Below are 18,136 nucleotides of genomic sequence, written 5' to 3'. Positions count from 1 at the left end.
TATTTATTTAGAATCGGACAAGGTGCCCTTTTAATGATCGTAGTTTTTGAAAGACCATATTGATCTAAGACCCAGCCCAGCTACTGGTGGACAACAGTAATTGGCTGGAAATATGATTGGCGGTAACGGCGACCAATGATTAAAATCCTTGAACGGAAACGCTCCAATGAGAAATATGGGAGGATCTGCACAGAAGCAGGAGGAGAAACATGGCGGCTACTATGAACAAGTTTAACAAACATAACGTCATTTTTCTACTTATGAAGAGTTCCTCACGTCATTTTGGAAAGAACGCCAGATCCCATTTTCTGCTAGCACTGCTTCTTACGCTGGCCGGCCGCAGTGGTGGGGATGATGACTATCACAAGGATGAATTTCTGAAGAGGGAATATTCGCTGAGCAAGCCTTACCAAGGTGGGGGGACTGCGACGCTTTATGGCTACAGCCACTCCGTCGATAGGTTACGGTGTAACAGCTTTGACACTCGGGGTTTGAAGTGAAAGTTTTGGTTGGATATGTCTAACGTTGTCGAGGTCTGAGGGTGTGTGCGGTGTTTCGCAACTGCTGAGTAGGAATACACCGGTTGGCTAGTCAAAGAAGCCAGAGAGCTTGCGTCAGTAGTATTAAGGCGAGAACTTTTGATTTGTTTCGTTTATGCTCAAGATCCCAGACACGCTTTTGTTCTCTTCCGTAGTTATTAAACGTTTTAAAAGTGACGAAAAGGGTCAATATACTAGCTGGCCCTACTGCTTATTATGTTTTGACTCTGGTAGCTAAGCGTTTCGTTTGCACTCATAACTGATTTGTTAACAGGTATCGTCTGATTTATTATGAGCCTTACAGTAAACGTGGTTAACATGTGTACTGTAATTTGCATCACGCTCACATAAAGATACTTCTCCAGAATGCATATTGCAAAGCTCTTTTTAATTATTTGCAACATTATTTGCAACATTATTTGCAGCATTATTTTAACTATTGGCGTGCACGTCCAGGTCTAGGATCTTCTAGCTCCTACCACTGGGATCTACTGGGCACTGCGGTGATCACACCGGAGTACGTGCGCTTGACCCCGGACCTGCAGAGCCGACTCGGCGCTGTGTGGAGTCGCATAGTGGGTCTTACTTTCTTCTTTAGATTATTTTTAAATTTTTATAGAATATAAAATAGGGATGCCCTAAATTCGCCAAGACAAAGATTGCACTTAACCTTTTACACAGTTGTAGTGTCCCGAATTGTTTGTACAGCACAATACTTCTGGTTTATGTTTTTGCTGTGTGTGTGTGTGTGTGTGTGTGTGTGTGTGTGTGTGTGTGTGTGTGTGTGTGTGTGTATACGTGTACATGTATGCGTATGTTGGTGTTTGGGTGGGTGGCTGGGCTTGCATGCTTGTATTGGGTGTTTTGTGTATGCTTGCTTGGGTGGGTGCTTGTGTGTGCATGCAGCCTTGTTACATCAGGGACTGGGAGCTCCGAGTGCAGTTGAATATCCACGGGCAGGGTAAGAAGAATCTAAACGGAGATGGGGTGGCTGTCTGGCTCACCAGAGAGCGCATGCAAACAGGTACTCAAGCATTCACTCTCCTCCCCAGAGGTCCAGAAAGTCTTTTACCTCACCAAACTAAGACCAAAGATGAAATGAGATTGAAATAGTTCTTAGCAAGGCTGCTTTTGATTTCCTTGATGTTTGTTTGTTTTAGGCCCAGTGTTTGGGAACATGAATCTTTTCACTGGTCTGGGCATATTTATAGACACGTATCCCAATGAAGACAAACAAAATGAGGTATCTCACACTACACCTCTGTCCTGAACTTTAGTCCACAGAACACTGGGTTCCATTAATGTGCATAGAATCTGGACATACTCAAGCCTCTCTGCAGCCAAGATGCTGCCCTCTAGTGGCCTGACATACTTGTACTTGACTCTGATTCCAAAGTTTGGTTTGGTTTGAAATTACTGGTAGATAATGTCATGAAATAATGAATAATGAAACTGGTAGATAATGTCATGAAAAGTATCTTCAAGGTCCAGATTTTAAAGGGTTCCCCCCCCCCCCCACTCTTCCTAAGGTGTAATGTGTAATTAATGTGTAATTAGCTGATATTTAAATACCAGTGATCAGGATTGGAAATTTGACTTGAGATCTAGATTTAATTACCTGTTTTGTTTGATAAATTATATATAAGAACATCTGTTAATGCTGTAAACATATATAGAATGTAAATGAATCCAAAATCTTATGTTGTGAATTCATCCTATATTTTCTCTCTGCGTTTGTGCGTGTGTGTAGAGGGTGTTTCCCTACATCTCAGCAATGGTGGGGAATGGCTCTGTTGTTTACGATCACGACCAGGACGGAAGGAACGCAGACTTGGGTGGGTGTGCAGTGTCCGTGCGTAACATCGAGTACGACACGTTCGTCCTGGTCCGCTACATGAGGAACATGCTGACGGTAATCAGACGAGAACACGGGATCGGACTTACCCAAACCCTCCCCATCCCTGACCCTAAACCTTCACAGATGTGAAATCAAATCTGATTTAATGACCCCAGGGGCAGAAAGCCATTGGCACCCACAGCATCTGTAGAAGTTGTCCTTCATACACCAGTCCTCACAGCTAAACCCCAGCGTCATTGTAGGCTGCTCTTGGGCTCTGTTCTGGGATCAGTTATACTGAGCTCAGTTTCTGCTTATGTTTAGTGAGAGTCTAAATTAAACCTGGTCCTGGATCAGTGTAAAAGGGCCCGCACTGAGCCTCCGTGTTTGCACCTCCTCCCCCAGATCATGACAGACATCGAGGGGAAGCAGGAATGGAAGGAGTGCCTGGAGGTCCCTGGGGTGCACCTGCCCCAGGGCTACTACTTCGGAGTCTCGTCCATCACTGGGGACCTGTCAGGTTGGGACCCTGCAAAACTGACCTTTTTTTTTCCAATTGAGTTTCTCTCGCGTTTGCTCCGCGACGACGCAGCCCCTCGTCAACTGCAAGTCAGCTGATTTTGTGTGGTTTTTGTGTGTATTTCCATGTGCTGCAGACAACCATGACCTGATCTCCCTAAAGCTGTTCGAGCTGACTGTGGAGCGCAGTCCTGAGGAGATGGAGAATGAGCAAGAGGTCACGATACCCAGCGTGGACTACCGCGAGGTCCCTGGTAAATGTGCCATGCCTCATTAAGCTCCTTGCGCCAGCCCAGCCCTCAGAGACCAGGCGTGGTCTGCATTTTGGCTCCACCCCTTTACCAGGTTCTCAGTGTTCATGACTGTTTGGTTCAAGCGTGTTGGCCGCTCAGATGGAGCAAAAAATGAGCAGCGTCTATGGCTCCCTGAGGACGCAGCTTTATGACCCCCAGCCGGTCCATAGTTATGCTGAGCTCCAGCTTCCTGGTACTCGGTAATTGTAGGCACTTGTACAGTGGTTCATCACAACTCAAAAAAACAAGAAATGTTCAAAAATAAATGTCACATGAGGACCCTTTTTGTCATGAGTTTAGTTCAGCAATTGGGGCGGGGTTTCGTTGGGCATTGCGGGGTTTAGTTGAGTATTAGGGGTTGTGGGTCCATGTTTGAGTAGCTGGTGCAGTCAACTCGAGATGTTTTCATACGTCCACCGCCACCATTGAGATGTGCAGCAGAGTTGAGCCCATCAAAAAGGTGGGCTCATATTTCTCTCTCTCTCTCTCTCTCTCTCTCTCTCTCTCTGTTCTAGTGGAAGTGACAGACGAGGGCAGGAGTATACTTACCCTCCTCTTCCTTTTCCTGTTCTCGGTGGCTGGCCTCGTCATCTTCATCATGGCCGTGCTCATCATCTACCAGCGGTGGAAGGAGCGCAGCCGAAAGCGCTTCTACTGAGAGAGTGGGAGACTGTGTGTGCATGCGTGTGTGTGTGTGTGTGAGGGAGACGGAGGGTGTCTGTGTGTGTGTGTGAGGCAGAGGGAGGGTGTGTGTGAGGGAGAGGGAGGGTGTGTGTGGGGTGGGGTGTGGTGTGAGGGAGTGAATGATGTTTGCAGTGGTTAGGAGGCTGCGTCCACTCTGATGTCCTCACTGCTGTGGCTGACTGGAGTTTCCTCTGAAGTCCAGACTAGGCTGGTGTCAGCTGTGGCTCTCTGACATCACTCTCGTGCCCTAGTTTATGTGGTGTTCATAGGATCCTGTGTATAGAAAAGAGAAAGTGCATGTGTGTGTAAGAATGTACTGGACTACAAGAGTGAGTGAGTGTGTGTGTGTGTGTGTGTGTGTGTGTGTGTGTGTGGTGTGTTTAGACAGGACTAGGTAGAGAACGTGCATGTATGTTGGTGAGAGATCTGTATTTCTGCTGGTTCTGTATTTGCAGGAGATTTGCACATGCCATTCTCTCTCAGTTTACCCAGAACCGTGTGTGTGTGTGTAGCAAGATAGCACAGCTAGTGAGCTCTGTGAGGTGGAGTGGGTGATGGCCCTGTCCTCACATGCTGTCCTCATATCACCATCTTTGTGTTGTTGCCATGTGCTTTCGCACAAAGTGCTGCTCTCGGCCAAAATGTGAGTGGCCCTGTTGAAACTTGAGTTCCATTTGCTGGATGGAAGGAACAGATTTAAAGGACTCGGCAGTGTTACAGGAACAATCCTGTTTGCTCATCACTGCTGGCATCTTCATTTCTTCTGTAATTGGAATACATGTTGTGATACTATTCACTAAACATTTTCTTACCTTTTAAATTACAAATATTAAAAATGTCACCGTGATGTTAAAGCTATACGACTGGATTAACGTTAACAAGTGTCAGGTTCGAGGACAAATATAACCTCAAGATTGAAAAGCTCAACTGCACTTCCTTATCAGCATGGTGTGGGCGTGTCCCACCGTGCAGTGATTGGCGGGAGCGTAGCCCTGGCAATGTGCAGTGATTGGCAGTGCCATGGCGATGCATGATGTGGGTGGTCCAGCTTTTCTTCTGAACGGTTCCATCATGGCTCACTAAAAAACCCTAAAACAGTGATCAGTTATAGGATGGAACAAAAGTAGAAATGAAACTTTTAGTGTTAGCTATACATCCAAAGGAGAGATGTCACTGCCAAGTTAAAAAGAAAGAAATGGGATAATTCGGTCAAATGGAAAGCCAGCTGTTAGCTAGCTAGCTTGCTCAGCAGTAGCTATTCAGGGTTATCTAAAGAAGTTTTGGTTTTTGAGTATGGGAGGATTGTGGCAAATGGATGGATGACAAGAGACTTCTTCTGCCATAGTCCCACCTATCTTAAATCCAGCAGGAGAGATGCAGAAATCTCTCAACTGCAAACTCATGCATGGTACCATAGTGAGCTGCAGAAGGAGAGATTAAAAACGTAAGGAATTTGACAGCCTGTTTAAGTGGTGTGCAGTGCCATCCAAAAAGACTAAATACAATGTTAGAATTTGGAGATCTTTTTTTGTTTGTTTTTTTCCCGCCACATGATTAAATGCTTAAAACTGACTAATAGAAAAGCTAAACACTGATTTCTGCTAGATTTTTTTGCTTAACATTTTCAAAACGTATGGCAGCAGTCTCCTGTTGTAGTGCAGCTCACACTGATCGGGGAGTGATACTGGTGCTGTGAGTGTGGAGAAGGTCATGGACGTCACTGGAGTCAACAGCACTTTACTGAGATCCATATCTCACATACCCACCGTTAAACAAGCGAACAAGCTCATCAGCATTATTACACAAACAACGTTTACCTTCATGGCCTTATTACGATGCTCTGCCTGCACAAGTCACACAAAATCAAACCTTTGTTTTTCTATTTTTGTTTCTTTCTTTTAAAAGAGGCACTGTAGTAATGCAGATGGGGTATTTGGCTCTTGGATTGATCTGTATTTGCTGCGTTTTCTACAACAGGATTGGACAGGATTGGCTTTTGTCTTTGGTTTTGTAGTTCTGAGATCCTGCTTTGTGAAACATGCATCTGGCAGCTGCTCTGGGCACTTTACAGAGCCAAGATCAAGATTTTGGGATTAGGGATTACCTGAACACGTGGCCATAGGTTTAATTTCTCAAGGAGCAAATGAACGCCTCAGCTGCTGCACCGTCAAGAGTCTGCTCTGAAGTCTGAGTCTTTCTTTTGAAGATTTGGAAGCCATTTTGGTAGTTGCTGAGAGCTGGATTCCTTAGTTTCTACAAAATGCCACACCAATTTAATCTAGATTGCTGTTTAACCAAATACTGAGGCAGATGTGTAGTTCTAGGTAGCATTCGTTTCAGATCTTGGAAATATAAACAGGCCTTAAATCACTACAGGTAGTGTTTACACCTGATTGAGTCTCAATCCCAAGTCTAGAATGTTTCTGTCAATTGTATTCTGTTTATTTTAAATATCTTGTAAATACAAGAATAGATTTTATGAAGTTGCTGTTATCAAATCATTGCTTTTGGAAGCCATTGGATCAAAATAAGAAAATGGAAGGCTCTTTTAAAACATCAACCATATGAATAAAATAATTTTATTAAATGAACTAAAATGTGTTTTATTAAAAACATGACACCCCTGTGATTTCACTGGTATGACGAGAACAATATAGTGAGATCTGTAAAAAAAATAAGTGAAATAATAGTGCTCCAAAGCAGGTTATTTCAGCAGGTTACTTTAATCAGTAAGTGGAAACAAAAGCCACACTGATCAATAGGTGATGGATGACCCTACAACTGATTACAGCTGTGCCAGTAAGGGGGGGGGGAGGAGGAGGAGGAATACCGCACTCGTGCTGTAGAAGAGAAGTCTACTTACTGGGAAAAGGTACAGCCATATTCATATTCCCAGGTCCTATGTGCATGTGTTTTTAAATGCCTGTATCACCAGCAGTTTTTAAATACTCTGACGGTGATGGTATGAAAGTATTGTAAACACACCTAAACATGTATGTGTTTGCAGGGTTCTTATGATATGCTCAAGGAGTGGTTTGAAAATAACCTAATCATCGGGATTGGCGTCATCTGCATGTGCAGCGTTGAGGTATGTCGGTAATGAAAATTTACACTAAAATTAAATATCTGACAGTATTTTAGACATTATTATGAAAGGCATTGAGCTGCACAATTGGAGCTACAGATTCTGACTTTTGATTTGATGAAGATAAATTTGCTCTTATTTAGCTGTTAGTTTATTTCACTGATTTGGGATCATATGGGGGGGAATAGTCTTACAGCCTTGATCCTGGGAAACAACCCAGATCAGCACTCTGGCCCTCATCCATTCAGCCATCATTCCTGGTTTAGGTGCTGGCCATGTGCTTCTCATTGACCCTCTTCTGTCACATCAAAAATTCTGGCCTGGGGTAGAAGTCAGGAGACTAAAGCAGCTGCCGAGAGAACGCTTCTTCATTTATACTGTTATACTGAAACTATTTTCCAACATTAAGCGTCATGGCATGACACTGCTCAAGGCACGTTAGAAGAAACGAACTTTTTTTGCTAAATATTACTCAATATGCCTGTGACAGTGGACAGATTAGATATATTAATATTTGGTGTCTCTGCATATATAAACGCCCTAACGGAACTGTTATATTCAACAGTGATCTGTCGCACGTGTATATAAAGCTTCAGTGTATATATACGACAGCTTAATTCTCATATGAGGGTAAATACACATCGCAGTTGCGGCCATTTTGTTTATCTAAACCCCGCCTAACCATTTTCTGTTGTATGATAATTTCCATGTGAACTTGTCATTTATGGAGTAGGCAATGGGTAGGTGAAAACTGCTTTCCATGCCTTGTAACCTGAATGTGCTTGTGGAAACATGCAGGGTATGACAAGGTGGTGACTATATGGACTATAAAGACACTGGGTCGTAAGGTCAATGCAGCTCTGACCCATGCCCATAGAACTGTGGCACAGTGCAATAACACCAGTATACTGTACCACACATTAAAAACTGCAGCAACCAGTATTTCTTCCAGTGACCTATAAAGCTTTATAAATGGACTTATGAGTATCAGGTTCACATTTAAGTGAACCTTTAAGTGTACTTCTGGATGGAGACTGGTGTAATTATTCCCGGGATCTGTTGCAGCCACTCCTGCAGCGTAGGCATCACAGCCCAAGTGCTTCTCTGGTGACAACCACAGCATTTACCCTCCACCTTCTCTCCATTTCCTTTCAGTCCCTGGTCTTTGTCCTGCTTCACACATTCCTTCATTTCCTTCACTAGATCACAATCGCCACCACATTTATCAGTATTAATCATCACAGTTTCTGGTTACTTCACTATTACTTCATATGTCCAAATATGGAAGTTGATATAAAACATTTGTCTGTGTGTGTGTGTGTGTGTGTGTGTGTGTGTGTGTGTGTGTGTGTGTGTGTGTGTGTGTGTGTGTGTGTGTGTGTGTGTTGGGGGGCGGGGGAGGGGGGGGGGTGTATGGCTTCTAGAGTTCTTGGAATCCCCAGTACTCCTCCTTCGCTCTAACCTCCTTCACCTTCCCACAACCAACCAGGGAACTTCTCCAAACTGGGAAGTCGTCCTTGACTCCACACCCGACCACTGGTGTGTGGTCTGAACCCTGGCTGTGGTTTTGACATCAGTTATTTTTGGTGGAGGGCTTCGTAGGCAGTGTGATAGGGGCACAATCACAATTGCTGGTGTTTTTCACCAGGGTCACTGCAACCACCACAAAACCACCCCAATCATCCATATCTCTCTCTCTCTCTCTCTCTCTATCTATCTATCTATCAAAACATCCTCCTCTCTACCTTATCACTTTTCAGGGGACAGAGGCCCCCTCAGACTGGAAGGTTTCCTCAGCCATTCCCAGCAACTTCAGTAGCAGCCTTGTCCTTCAACTCCCTGTGTGACACAGACCAGTGTATGTTCAGTTAGCACTACTGCAAACAGCAGCAGACAAAACACTTATATAGTGATTAGCCTGGGGTCCCAGCTGTAGTACAGAGGGTGCTAATGTGTAATAACTCACCCTGTTCCTATTCTGATCAATAATACAAGGAACAAGGTATTTTCAGCTCCTGCTGTCTAGGAGCTCTAGTCTAGTGTGATACCAGTACTAGTGTAACAGTCTAGTGTGATACTTGTACTAGTGTGATACCTGTAACATGTCAGTCTCAGACTGTCCAGAGTATTCAATTACAACACAATGAGGGATCCTCAAAATATGTGTGATAATGGACAAGAACCTTGTGTGATAAAACGTATAGGGTAGAGATTACAGAAAAAATAAATGGAAACTTTGTGATGTTTTGTGAAAAGTTTGCTTATTGCCTTATTTGAGTACATATGGCAGATAAGAGATGAGGAGGAGAGAGAGAAAGAGAGAGTGTGAGTGTCAATAACCTCTGACTGCAGAGTGTGTGTCAGAGAGGACACCGAACACACAGAAAAAGTGGAGAAAGACTGGTGTAGTATGAGACTGAAAACTTTAATTTTCTTTAATCACGTTAATATTTCTCATTTAAAGAAACCTCTTACACATAGGTCTGGTTGGTTGGGTAGAAAGAAAAAAATGGAGTAAAATTTGAACTTTCTGACAGAGTGTATTTCTGACCCTGGGAGGAGTTTGGATTTTGGGGGGTGGACACCTTATATCCTTTTTTGTCAGAAGGCGTATTCCTGTATGGGTATGGGGGGAAGGGCTTGGGAGGAGGTGTGACCTCTTAGAGAATCAGCCAATGGGAGGGGAGTGAGAGAGAGAGACACAACTGAGACCCATATGCATGTTTGAGTATCAGTACGTGACCGGCAGCGGAACAGAGCGGACATTAAAGACTGGGTGGTATGTATTCATTTAAGACTCATAACTTTTATTTACTTTAATCACTTAATTATTTCTCAATAATTTTCATATAATATTATGTCATATCATATATATATATATATATATATATATATATATATATATATATATTATATATATTTATATAAATTTATAATAAATATGTTTGGGAAAGGTACGGTGGGTGGTGGGGGATGATTGACAGCTATCAATCAAATCAAGCAATAAATCATTTTGACTGTTAGTGTATATTATCTTTCTCTGAGGTGTAGTAGCAGCTTTATTCAAAGCAAAATTCTAATTCCAATGTTTGTTGTGGATTTCACTGAACCACTCTCAGCTATGTCCACTGATCACTGGACCAGTGTCAGCTATGTCCACTGATCACTGGACCTCTCTCAGCTATGTCCACTGATCACTGGACCTCTCTCAGCTATGTCCACTGATCACTGGACCTCTCTCAGCTATGTCCACTGATCACTGGACCTCTCTCAGCTATGTCCACTGATCACTGGACCTCTCTCAGCTATGTCCACTGATCACTGGACCACTCTCAGCTATGTCCACTGATCACTGGACCACTCTCAGCTATGTCCACTGATCACTGGACCACTCTCAGCTGGATAATGTCAAGGGCAGTAAAGAATATTTTGCTTCATTTAATACGTTTGGTGTTTTGGAGCATCTTAGATTACCTACACACACTCTGGAGTTGGTCCTTACTAAGGATCTCAACTGTTAACATTATTGCTATGGATTTTGAATTACTATTTGTTTTGTTTTGAGATATTTAATTCTCCAGCTACTCAAACCAGCTGGTTTTTTTTGTTTTTGTTTTTAAAGATACATAAAGTACAGTACATATGATCAGTTTATAAAGACTATACAAGTGCAGTCTCTGTTGATGTACTCCAGCATCATCAAAAATACTCGGAAAATGTAACATTTTGAAGGTTGTGGATGCTATAAAGACTACAAAGACTTTGGCCAAACAGGAAGCGCCACAGAGAAAGAATGAAAGTGCAAGAAAGCTCAGCATAAATGGAGAAGTTTAAATCGAGAAGACAACACCTATAAACAAAGACTTTCTACTTTTAACTGTGAGTTAAATAGGGCTGAACTGTCTCATCTCTCTGAAATGATCACCAAGACAATATCCACGCTGGGTTTATCATGGGTAACAAGCTAACAAACCTCCGAAAACAGACTTTTCCAGAATTACTAAACAGCTGCCACTAAGCCACTATTGAAAAAGAGACCACTGAATGTATCTATATTTTGTTGCCACAAATCTTCCTTCTATAGATAAGAAACCGGTACATGCTTTATCTCCAACTCCAGCTGACTACTGTAATGGTCTTCTTCCTGGACTTCCCCCAAAAAACATTCAGCAAACAAACAGCCAGCACAGAGAAAACAGAGCACATTACTACAGATCTCAAATTTGTACACTGGTATCCACTTTATTCAAGAATTTTAAGTGCTAGTAGTAGTCTGTATATTACTGAACAGACCAGGCCAAGAACACGTTCCTGTTATGCACTAATAACATGCAGGTCATCTATTAGAACCCAGAATACAGACTAAAATGGTCAAGCAATGTTTAGCTTTCATGCAACATACAGCTGGATACTTCCAGAAGAACTTAGATGTGCCTTAAATGTAGCCATGTTTAACTCCAGGTTAAAGAATTTCTGTTTTGTTGTGCCTATAATTGAGCACCAAGAGTTTTTTGGGGGGTCTCCAGCTATCAGTGAAAGGTCACAGTTCTGTGTGGGCCACTGCACTCCCTGGTCACACACACCTGATTTCATTTGATTGGTAGCAGATTAGTTGAACTTGGTGTGTGAACCTTGTGTAACTGACAAAACCATACAAACATGAATTGAACTGGAAATATATTTACAATGTGTTCACTTTTTGAAACAGGTATTGGGAACATCTTGTAAATTTGCATTTTCAGATAAGAGTATCTCTGCAGTGTCTTCTCTTTTAGATTTGTGGAAGCAAACTTATTGTGCAAGAAAGCTGAGCAAAACAGAAGACGCTTCTTCAAGGTCCACAGTTCTGCCCCTCACAAGATCCACGGTTCTGCCCCTTGCATGGACTTTGGAGTTTCCCATCATGACATTTCTGATTCTGCTGGAGCTGTCCATGCTGTGTGTGCGGGTTCATGTGTTATGAATTAGCGAAGCAGGTGCTGCCCTTATAAACTTTCCCGAACAGCACAGCAAGCCCTGCCTATGGGCTGCCCATGTGGTCTGAATGGTTTAAAGGATCCCCTCGCACTTTCAGTTCACACAGTCCTCTCTCAAGCATCTGCTCTCCTCTGATTGGACCTGCTCCTTAGGCCCTGCCAAGTGCCAGCCTTGCCTCAGGTCTAACATCAAATATGTTTTAATCCCAATCAGCAGTGGGTGGGCCTGGTTTCAGTCCCCCACCAATGAAATCCTTAGAACAGGCTTCCTATATTTCCAGGGATCTGCATTATGGATTTTGGATTACATTTGGATTACACATAGCTTCTCTCTGTCTTTGCTGTTCTCGGGGTTATCATTCGGCCCTGGTGTTTCGTCTGGAGAGGCTACATTCACCCTCCTGTCGTTCAGCTCTCTTTGACCTCAGGATATTTTGAGTTCGCCTTTTCTAGGGTTTCGCCCTGCCTCTCTCTCTCTTCCTCTACCTCCCTGTCTGTCTTTCTCTCTCTCTCTCTTACTCTCTCTCTCTCTCTCTTCCTCTACCTCCCTGTCTGTCTTTCTCTCTGTCTCTCTCTCTCTCTTCCTCTACCTCCCTGTCTGTCTTTCTCTCTCTCTCTCTCTTCCTCTGCCTCCTTGCCCATCTATCTCAGAGATCACTCGTGACTCACCAGAAACAGAAATGGACTGTTGCTATCTTGCTGAATTTCAGGGAGTTCATTGAGAAAGAAAAATACAGTGTGTTGGGGTGTGGAACTCTGGCTGACTGCTCACGACCCTCCCCGCCGACGCACCAACCCTTTGTGGCTGGCCTAATGCTAACAGCTGACACTGCTGCTACCATCACCCCCAACCCCCGCATGGAATTCATCCACACAGGTTGGACCAATAAAACAGTTCTATATTCTCATTTCTTGATCGAGGCGTTCGCCAAAACACCTCATTGGGACTTGGCTGATACAAACAAATCAATTGTGGCAGAGAAAACCCCTGAACCGTGCAGTACTGTGACAGTTTAGGTTTTCTCAGACAGTAATCTTATTTGTAGTTCCATTAAAGTGGACAGTACTCTTTAAAATTCATTCATTACATTCAAGTCTGTTGTCTTAATGATAATAAATCAGATTAATTGATTTATTTAACTATTTAAACTAACTAAGCACAACTAAGACTCTGTTTTTGGTATCATGTATGTGAGCATGTCATTGTTTCACACTTTATTTTAGTCCACAGTGGGTGTACGCCCAGCTGCAAACTCCAAAAAAATACTGAACACCCCACCACACACACACACAGCATCATTGCAATAACTGCATGCACGCACGCCTGTGGTTTCCTTGCTACATTGGATATACTATCATACATACATTTTCACGATTTCTGCCACTTCTTCTATTAGAGAGATGTCTAGATTTACTTGCCCTATTCTGGTACAAAAGTCCCGTGCTTTTACGGTGATACAACACATCATAAATTCAGTTTTGTTTGGGGGTTTTTTTTTTGTCTCTCTTCCATAGTTCCTCATCTGGGTCACTGCATTTAGATTATGTGTCATATGCTGGGGGAGGTGGTGGAAGTTTTCCTCTGTCACTGACATGAGACCAGCTTTATGTGTCTCTCACGAGGATGCATTCAAATTTTGGGTAACAGGGACCTGATCACAGACCTGTGCAAAAAAGGGCCTCAAAAGGAGGAAGTAGAGCATAAGTGATGAGTTCCCTCAAACAGTTGCGCAAAGCACAGTGAGCGTGTTAATTCAGTCCACTGTTACATCCAGGGTCAGAAGGGTTACTTGTCGCTACTGAAGTGTCCTAATTAATAAGGTAAGTGAATACCTGAAGACTAACTGAATAAAACATCAAGCTGTTTCTATAAAGGTCTTTCGAATGTCACCTTTTGGGAGTTGAAATGTTTGTGTTGGGAGGGACTTTACTCTCTGGCAGAGAGGCTACATGTTAGGACATGAAAACTGGCGGCGTAAGTCCATCCTAACTCGACGGCTTAGATGATAGAGAAAGAACAAATGTTTAAAAAACAACATTAAAAAACAGTGGGTGGGTTTGAAAAACCCAGAAAAGTTGCGGTGAATGTGAAAGAGCAATTTAGCTTCTGTTGATACTGCGGACAGTGGTAAAAAATGTCTCTTTCAGCTGAAAAGCTGCTAAGAAAAAATGTCATCAGGTTTATGGATATTTAAAAATAATACCTGAGATATTTCAAGGCTTCTGCCGAGCCTTAATTTCACTGTATTTAAATACTGCAATACTATGATCGCAGCTTCCATTCCATCACACTAAGCTAGCTTCTCGGAATATACACAGGAAATGTGTCACATGGTTGTGCGGTACTTCAGAGACAGGCGAAGGTATGCTAGGTGCCCTGACCACACTGCCCCCGGCAGGGGAGGAAGTCGGGCGTCTGCGTCTTACATGTTTTTTCGGCGGCGGCCTGAGCTTTAAAAGGCCTGCCCAGTGTCAACGTGTAGACGTTTCCACCTCTGGTGCGTTTGGTGATAATGTGGATGATAACTTTACAGGACCCAAGACAAGGGAAGGATGTCCTGCCTAAAGTGCCTGAAACACACCATGTGTGGGGTGAACTTCATCTTCTTTGTGCGTATCTGGCATTTCACACACACACACACACACACATAGACACACGCATGATGAAATTACTGTAACAATCCATTACAGCTCAAGGTTTTGTAACCTATATGATTTGACAAGTCAATCGAAAAATGCAGTGCTCCTTCAGCTCAAGATATGAGCCAGCAGGAATCTGTATTGCCTCAGGGTGGAGTACAGGGAATTTCTCCTGTGGCGGTTGTTATTTAAGTGACTTCAGTGGTTTTCTAGATCTGTGGCATCACCATCTTGGGGTTCGGGATCTACCTGAACACGACGTTCAAGTACAACTCCCTTCTCCCCTCTCTCCCGGCCATGAGCTTCCCCAACATCTTCTTCATCATCGGCATCTTCATCACCTGCTTGTCCTTCCTGGGTTTCCTGGGGGCCCTCAAGGAGAACCGCTGCCTCCTACTTTCCGTAAGTCCTATTTTGCATTGGGTCCATAAAGCACTTTGAAAAAAAGTGGCCTGCGCTACGAGGTCCACAGAACCCCTCCGAGACCATAAACATGGTTTGAAGAACGAGAGGCCAGCATGGTCTCTTACGTCATCTTAACCGAAACACTCTCACCTACACATCTGGAAAACGTCAGTGCAATAAGAGATAATGACCTTGTTCGGTTTCAGTTTTTCACGCTGCTGTTCCTGTTGATGCTGATTAAGCTGATTTTGGCCTGCCTCCTGCTCATGTACGAGAAAGAGGTAAGGGACTGACCACGGCACTACAGCCTTGCAAAACCAAAGGCTGGAAATAAGCATTTTCCACTCTGATAAACAGCAATTCAGTTCTTGTAGCACATACATAAGTGATAGGCAACCACTGAAAACTGAATACCAATTGTCAAGTGAAATATCTTAAAATAGTAAAAGGGTTGTTTGATACATATGAAATCAAACTGTGGAATGAGAATTGTGCCACCAGAATTTAAAATTGGAATTTTAGTTAATTTTTCTGAAATTTTAAAATTATAAATGAAAAAAAACTTTCAAAAATTCCAATGCTAACTGTGGCGGCACAGTTCTTTTTCCATTATTGTTATGTAGCAATGAGACTTATGGTCATCTGCAATGCTTGCAGTTGGACACGATCATTATGAAAGAACTTAATAAGAGTTTGGAAAAGGCAAAGAACAATACAGGCATGGACGATTGGGACACCATTCAGAAAGCCGTAAGTAGGCTAATCATGCCGCCCGAACATAACGGCAAGCACCAAGATAACGATCACTCCGCTCTTCTCTGTTATGATTGGCTAACGATCACTCCGCTCTTCTCTGTTATGATTGGCTAACGATCACTCCGCTCTTATCTGTTATGACTGGCTAATGATCGCTACGCTCTTCTCTGTTATGATTGGCTAACGATCACTCCGCTCTTATCTGTTATGACTGGCTAAGGATTACTCCGCTCTTCTTTGTTATGATTGGCTAACAAGTGTTCTGCTCTTTTCTGTTATGATTAGCTAACGAGCACTGCTCTCTTCTTTGTTATGATTGGCTAATGAGCTCTCTGCGCTTCTTTGTTATGATTGGCTAACGATCACTCCGCTCTTCTCCGTTATGACTGGCTAACGATCACTCCGCTCTTCTTTGTTATGATTGGCTAACGATCACTCCACTCTTCTTTATGATTGTCTAACAAGCGTTCCACTCTTTTCTTTTATGATTGGCTAACGAGCATTCTGCTCTTCTATGATTGGCTAACGTTACAGTTGCAATGCTGTGGGGTAAGCAACTCATCCAACTGGAACAAAAACATACCGGACTCATGCTGTAAAGAACCCTGCAAAGAAGAGAAGTCTACTTACTGGGAAAAGGTACAGCCATATTCATATTCCCCAGTCCTATGTGCATGTGTTTTTAAAAATGCCCATATCACCAGCAGTTTTCAAATACCCCCAACAGTGATGGAATGGAAGTATTGTAAACACACCTAAACATACCTGTGTTTGCAGGGTTGTTATGACATGCTGAAGGAGTTGATTGAAAATAATCTTCTAAACATCGGGATTGGTATCATCTGCGTGTGCAGCATTGAGGTATGTCAGTAATGAAACATTTACATTAAATCATATCTGACAGTATTTTAGGCACTATTATGAAAGGCATTGAGATGCACTATTGTAGCTACAGATTCTGACTTTTGATTTGATGAAGATAAATTTGCTCTTATTTAGCTGTTAGTTTATTTCACTGATTCGGGATCATAAGGGGGGGATAGTCTTACAGCTTTGATCCTGGGAAACTGAACCCAGATCAGCACTCTGGCCCTCATCCACTCAGCTGTCTTTCCTGGTTTAGGTGCTGGCCATGTGTTTTTCATTGACCCTCTTCTGTCACATCAAAAATTCTGGACTGGGGTACAAGTGACGAGACTAAAGCAGCTGCCGAGAGAACGCTTCTTCGTTTATAATGTTGTATTGAAACTATTTTGCAACATTAAGCGTCACGGCATGATGCTGCTCAAGGCACCTTAGAAGAAACAAGAACTTTTTTTGCTAACTATTGCTCAATATGCTTGTAACAGTAGACAGATTAGATATATTAATACTAGGTGTCTGTGCATATATAAACACCGTAACTGGACTGTTACGTTCAACAGTGATCTGCGGCATGTATATATAAAGCTTCAGTGTATTTATACGACAGCTTAATTCTCATATGAGGGTAAATGCACATCGCAGTTGCGGCCATTTTGTTTATCTAAACCCCGCCTAACCATTTTCTGTTGTATGATAATTTCCATGTGAACTTGTCATTTATGGAGTAGGCAATGGGTAGGTGAAAACTGCTTTCCATGCCCTGTAACCTGAATGTGCTTGTGGAAACATGCAGGGTATGACAAGGTGGTGACTATATGGACTATAAAGACACTGGGTCGTAAGGTCAGTGCAGCTCTGACCCATGCCCATAGAACTGTGGCACAGTGCAATAACACCAGTATACTGTACCACACATTAAAAGCTGCAGCAACCAGTATTTCTTCCAGTGACCTATAAAGCTTTAGAAATGGATCTATGAATATCAGGTTCACATTTAAGTGAACCTTCAAGTGTATTTTAGATGTAATTGAGAACACATTTGCTGTATCATGCTACTATTACATCGATTTCTCTGAAGTGCTGTAATGATAATTTTGTTAAATTCCTCATCTTTAAATGCTATTGTATTCAGACCAAAACATATTTCATAATGTAATGTTGAAGAAACCAGCAGGGCTGGTTATTATAGTTGGCTCATATCATATATTCTCACATTATATTCATTTCCATAGTTAATGTACATTTAATTATCATGCTGTTTAACACTGTGCTAATTTTTTGTGTCCATGTTTAAACATCCATGTACTCTGCTGTACATAAAAAACCTGTTTTGTTTCTGCCAAAAATAAACAAAACACAAGCTCACTCTGTCCAGTGTCCATCCAACACAGGCAGTGTGTGATTATGATTATCCCAAACATCTAAAGATTAACCACGGGTCTGTACCCAAGCCTCAAAGAGTGGGGATACTTGACTAACTTCTTATACTGTTTAATTTAGAGAACTAGGCAAGGTTTCCCTTCGTTCTAAAACGTCTA

At 42.6% G+C, this 18,136-nt stretch overlaps 2 protein-coding genes across 4 annotated transcripts; both read left to right on the top strand.

Annotated features, from left to right (window-relative positions):
* Positions 1 to 202: 202 nt before the first annotated feature.
* Positions 203 to 3,920, top strand: lman2lb (lectin, mannose-binding 2-like b). Its single transcript, XM_027027181.2, has 8 exons — positions 203 to 414; positions 996 to 1,114; positions 1,446 to 1,563; positions 1,700 to 1,782; positions 2,290 to 2,451; positions 2,782 to 2,896; positions 3,033 to 3,149; positions 3,704 to 3,920. The coding sequence occupies exons 1-8, from the start codon at positions 210 to 212 to the stop codon at positions 3,844 to 3,846; spliced, it is 1,062 nt and encodes a 353-aa protein (XP_026882982.2). The 5' UTR covers positions 203 to 209; the 3' UTR covers positions 3,847 to 3,920.
* Positions 3,921 to 9,691: 5,771 nt separating this feature from the next.
* Positions 9,692 to 17,963, top strand: zgc:64051 (leukocyte surface antigen CD53). 3 transcript variants are annotated; one of them, XM_027027186.2, is made up of 9 exons: positions 9,692 to 9,736; positions 12,644 to 12,810; positions 14,468 to 14,543; positions 14,787 to 14,975; positions 15,185 to 15,259; positions 15,636 to 15,728; positions 16,269 to 16,373; positions 16,512 to 16,595; positions 16,858 to 17,963. In XM_027027186.2, exons 3-9 carry the CDS (start codon positions 14,487 to 14,489, stop codon positions 16,924 to 16,926), a joined length of 672 nt encoding a protein of 223 aa, XP_026882987.1. In that variant the 5' UTR covers positions 9,692 to 9,736; positions 12,644 to 12,810; positions 14,468 to 14,486; the 3' UTR covers positions 16,927 to 17,963. The 3 variants fall into 3 exon arrangements, with proteins under 3 accessions (XP_026882987.1, XP_026882986.1, XP_026882983.1); XM_027027185.2 differs by lacking the exon at positions 9,692 to 9,736 and having other exon boundaries at positions 12,502 to 12,810; XM_027027182.2 differs by lacking the exons at positions 9,692 to 9,736; positions 12,644 to 12,810 and adding an exon at positions 13,620 to 13,754.
* The last annotated feature ends 173 nt before the right edge of the window (positions 17,964 to 18,136 follow it).

This window comes from Electrophorus electricus, chromosome 5 (assembly GCF_013358815.1).
Source record: "Electrophorus electricus isolate fEleEle1 chromosome 5, fEleEle1.pri, whole genome shotgun sequence".
NCBI lineage: Eukaryota > Metazoa > Chordata > Actinopteri > Gymnotiformes > Gymnotidae > Electrophorus > Electrophorus electricus.
The sequence above is the reverse complement of the archived record's forward strand: the minus strand, read 5'-3'. Positions and strand labels throughout refer to the sequence as shown.

Excerpts from the sequence above, each read along its gene's own strand:
- zgc:64051 (XM_027027186.2), top strand. The coding sequence starts at position 14,487 with ATGTCCTGCCTAAAGTGCCTGAAACACACCATGTGTGGGGTGAACTTC. Across the intron at positions 14,544-14,786 it reads GGGTGAACTTCATCTTCTTT|ATCTGTGGCATCACCATCTT; the intron begins GTGCGTATCTGG and ends GTGGTTTTCTAG. Across the intron at positions 15,729-16,268 it reads GGGACACCATTCAGAAAGCC|TTGCAATGCTGTGGGGTAAG; the intron begins GTAAGTAGGCTA and ends CTAACGTTACAG.
- lman2lb (XM_027027181.2), top strand. The coding sequence starts at position 210 with ATGGCGGCTACTATGAACAAGTTTAACAAACATAACGTCATTTTTCTA. Across the intron at positions 1,783-2,289 it reads ATGAAGACAAACAAAATGAG|AGGGTGTTTCCCTACATCTC; the intron begins GTATCTCACACT and ends GCGTGTGTGTAG. Across the intron at positions 3,150-3,703 it reads GGACTACCGCGAGGTCCCTG|TGGAAGTGACAGACGAGGGC; the intron begins GTAAATGTGCCA and ends TCTCTGTTCTAG.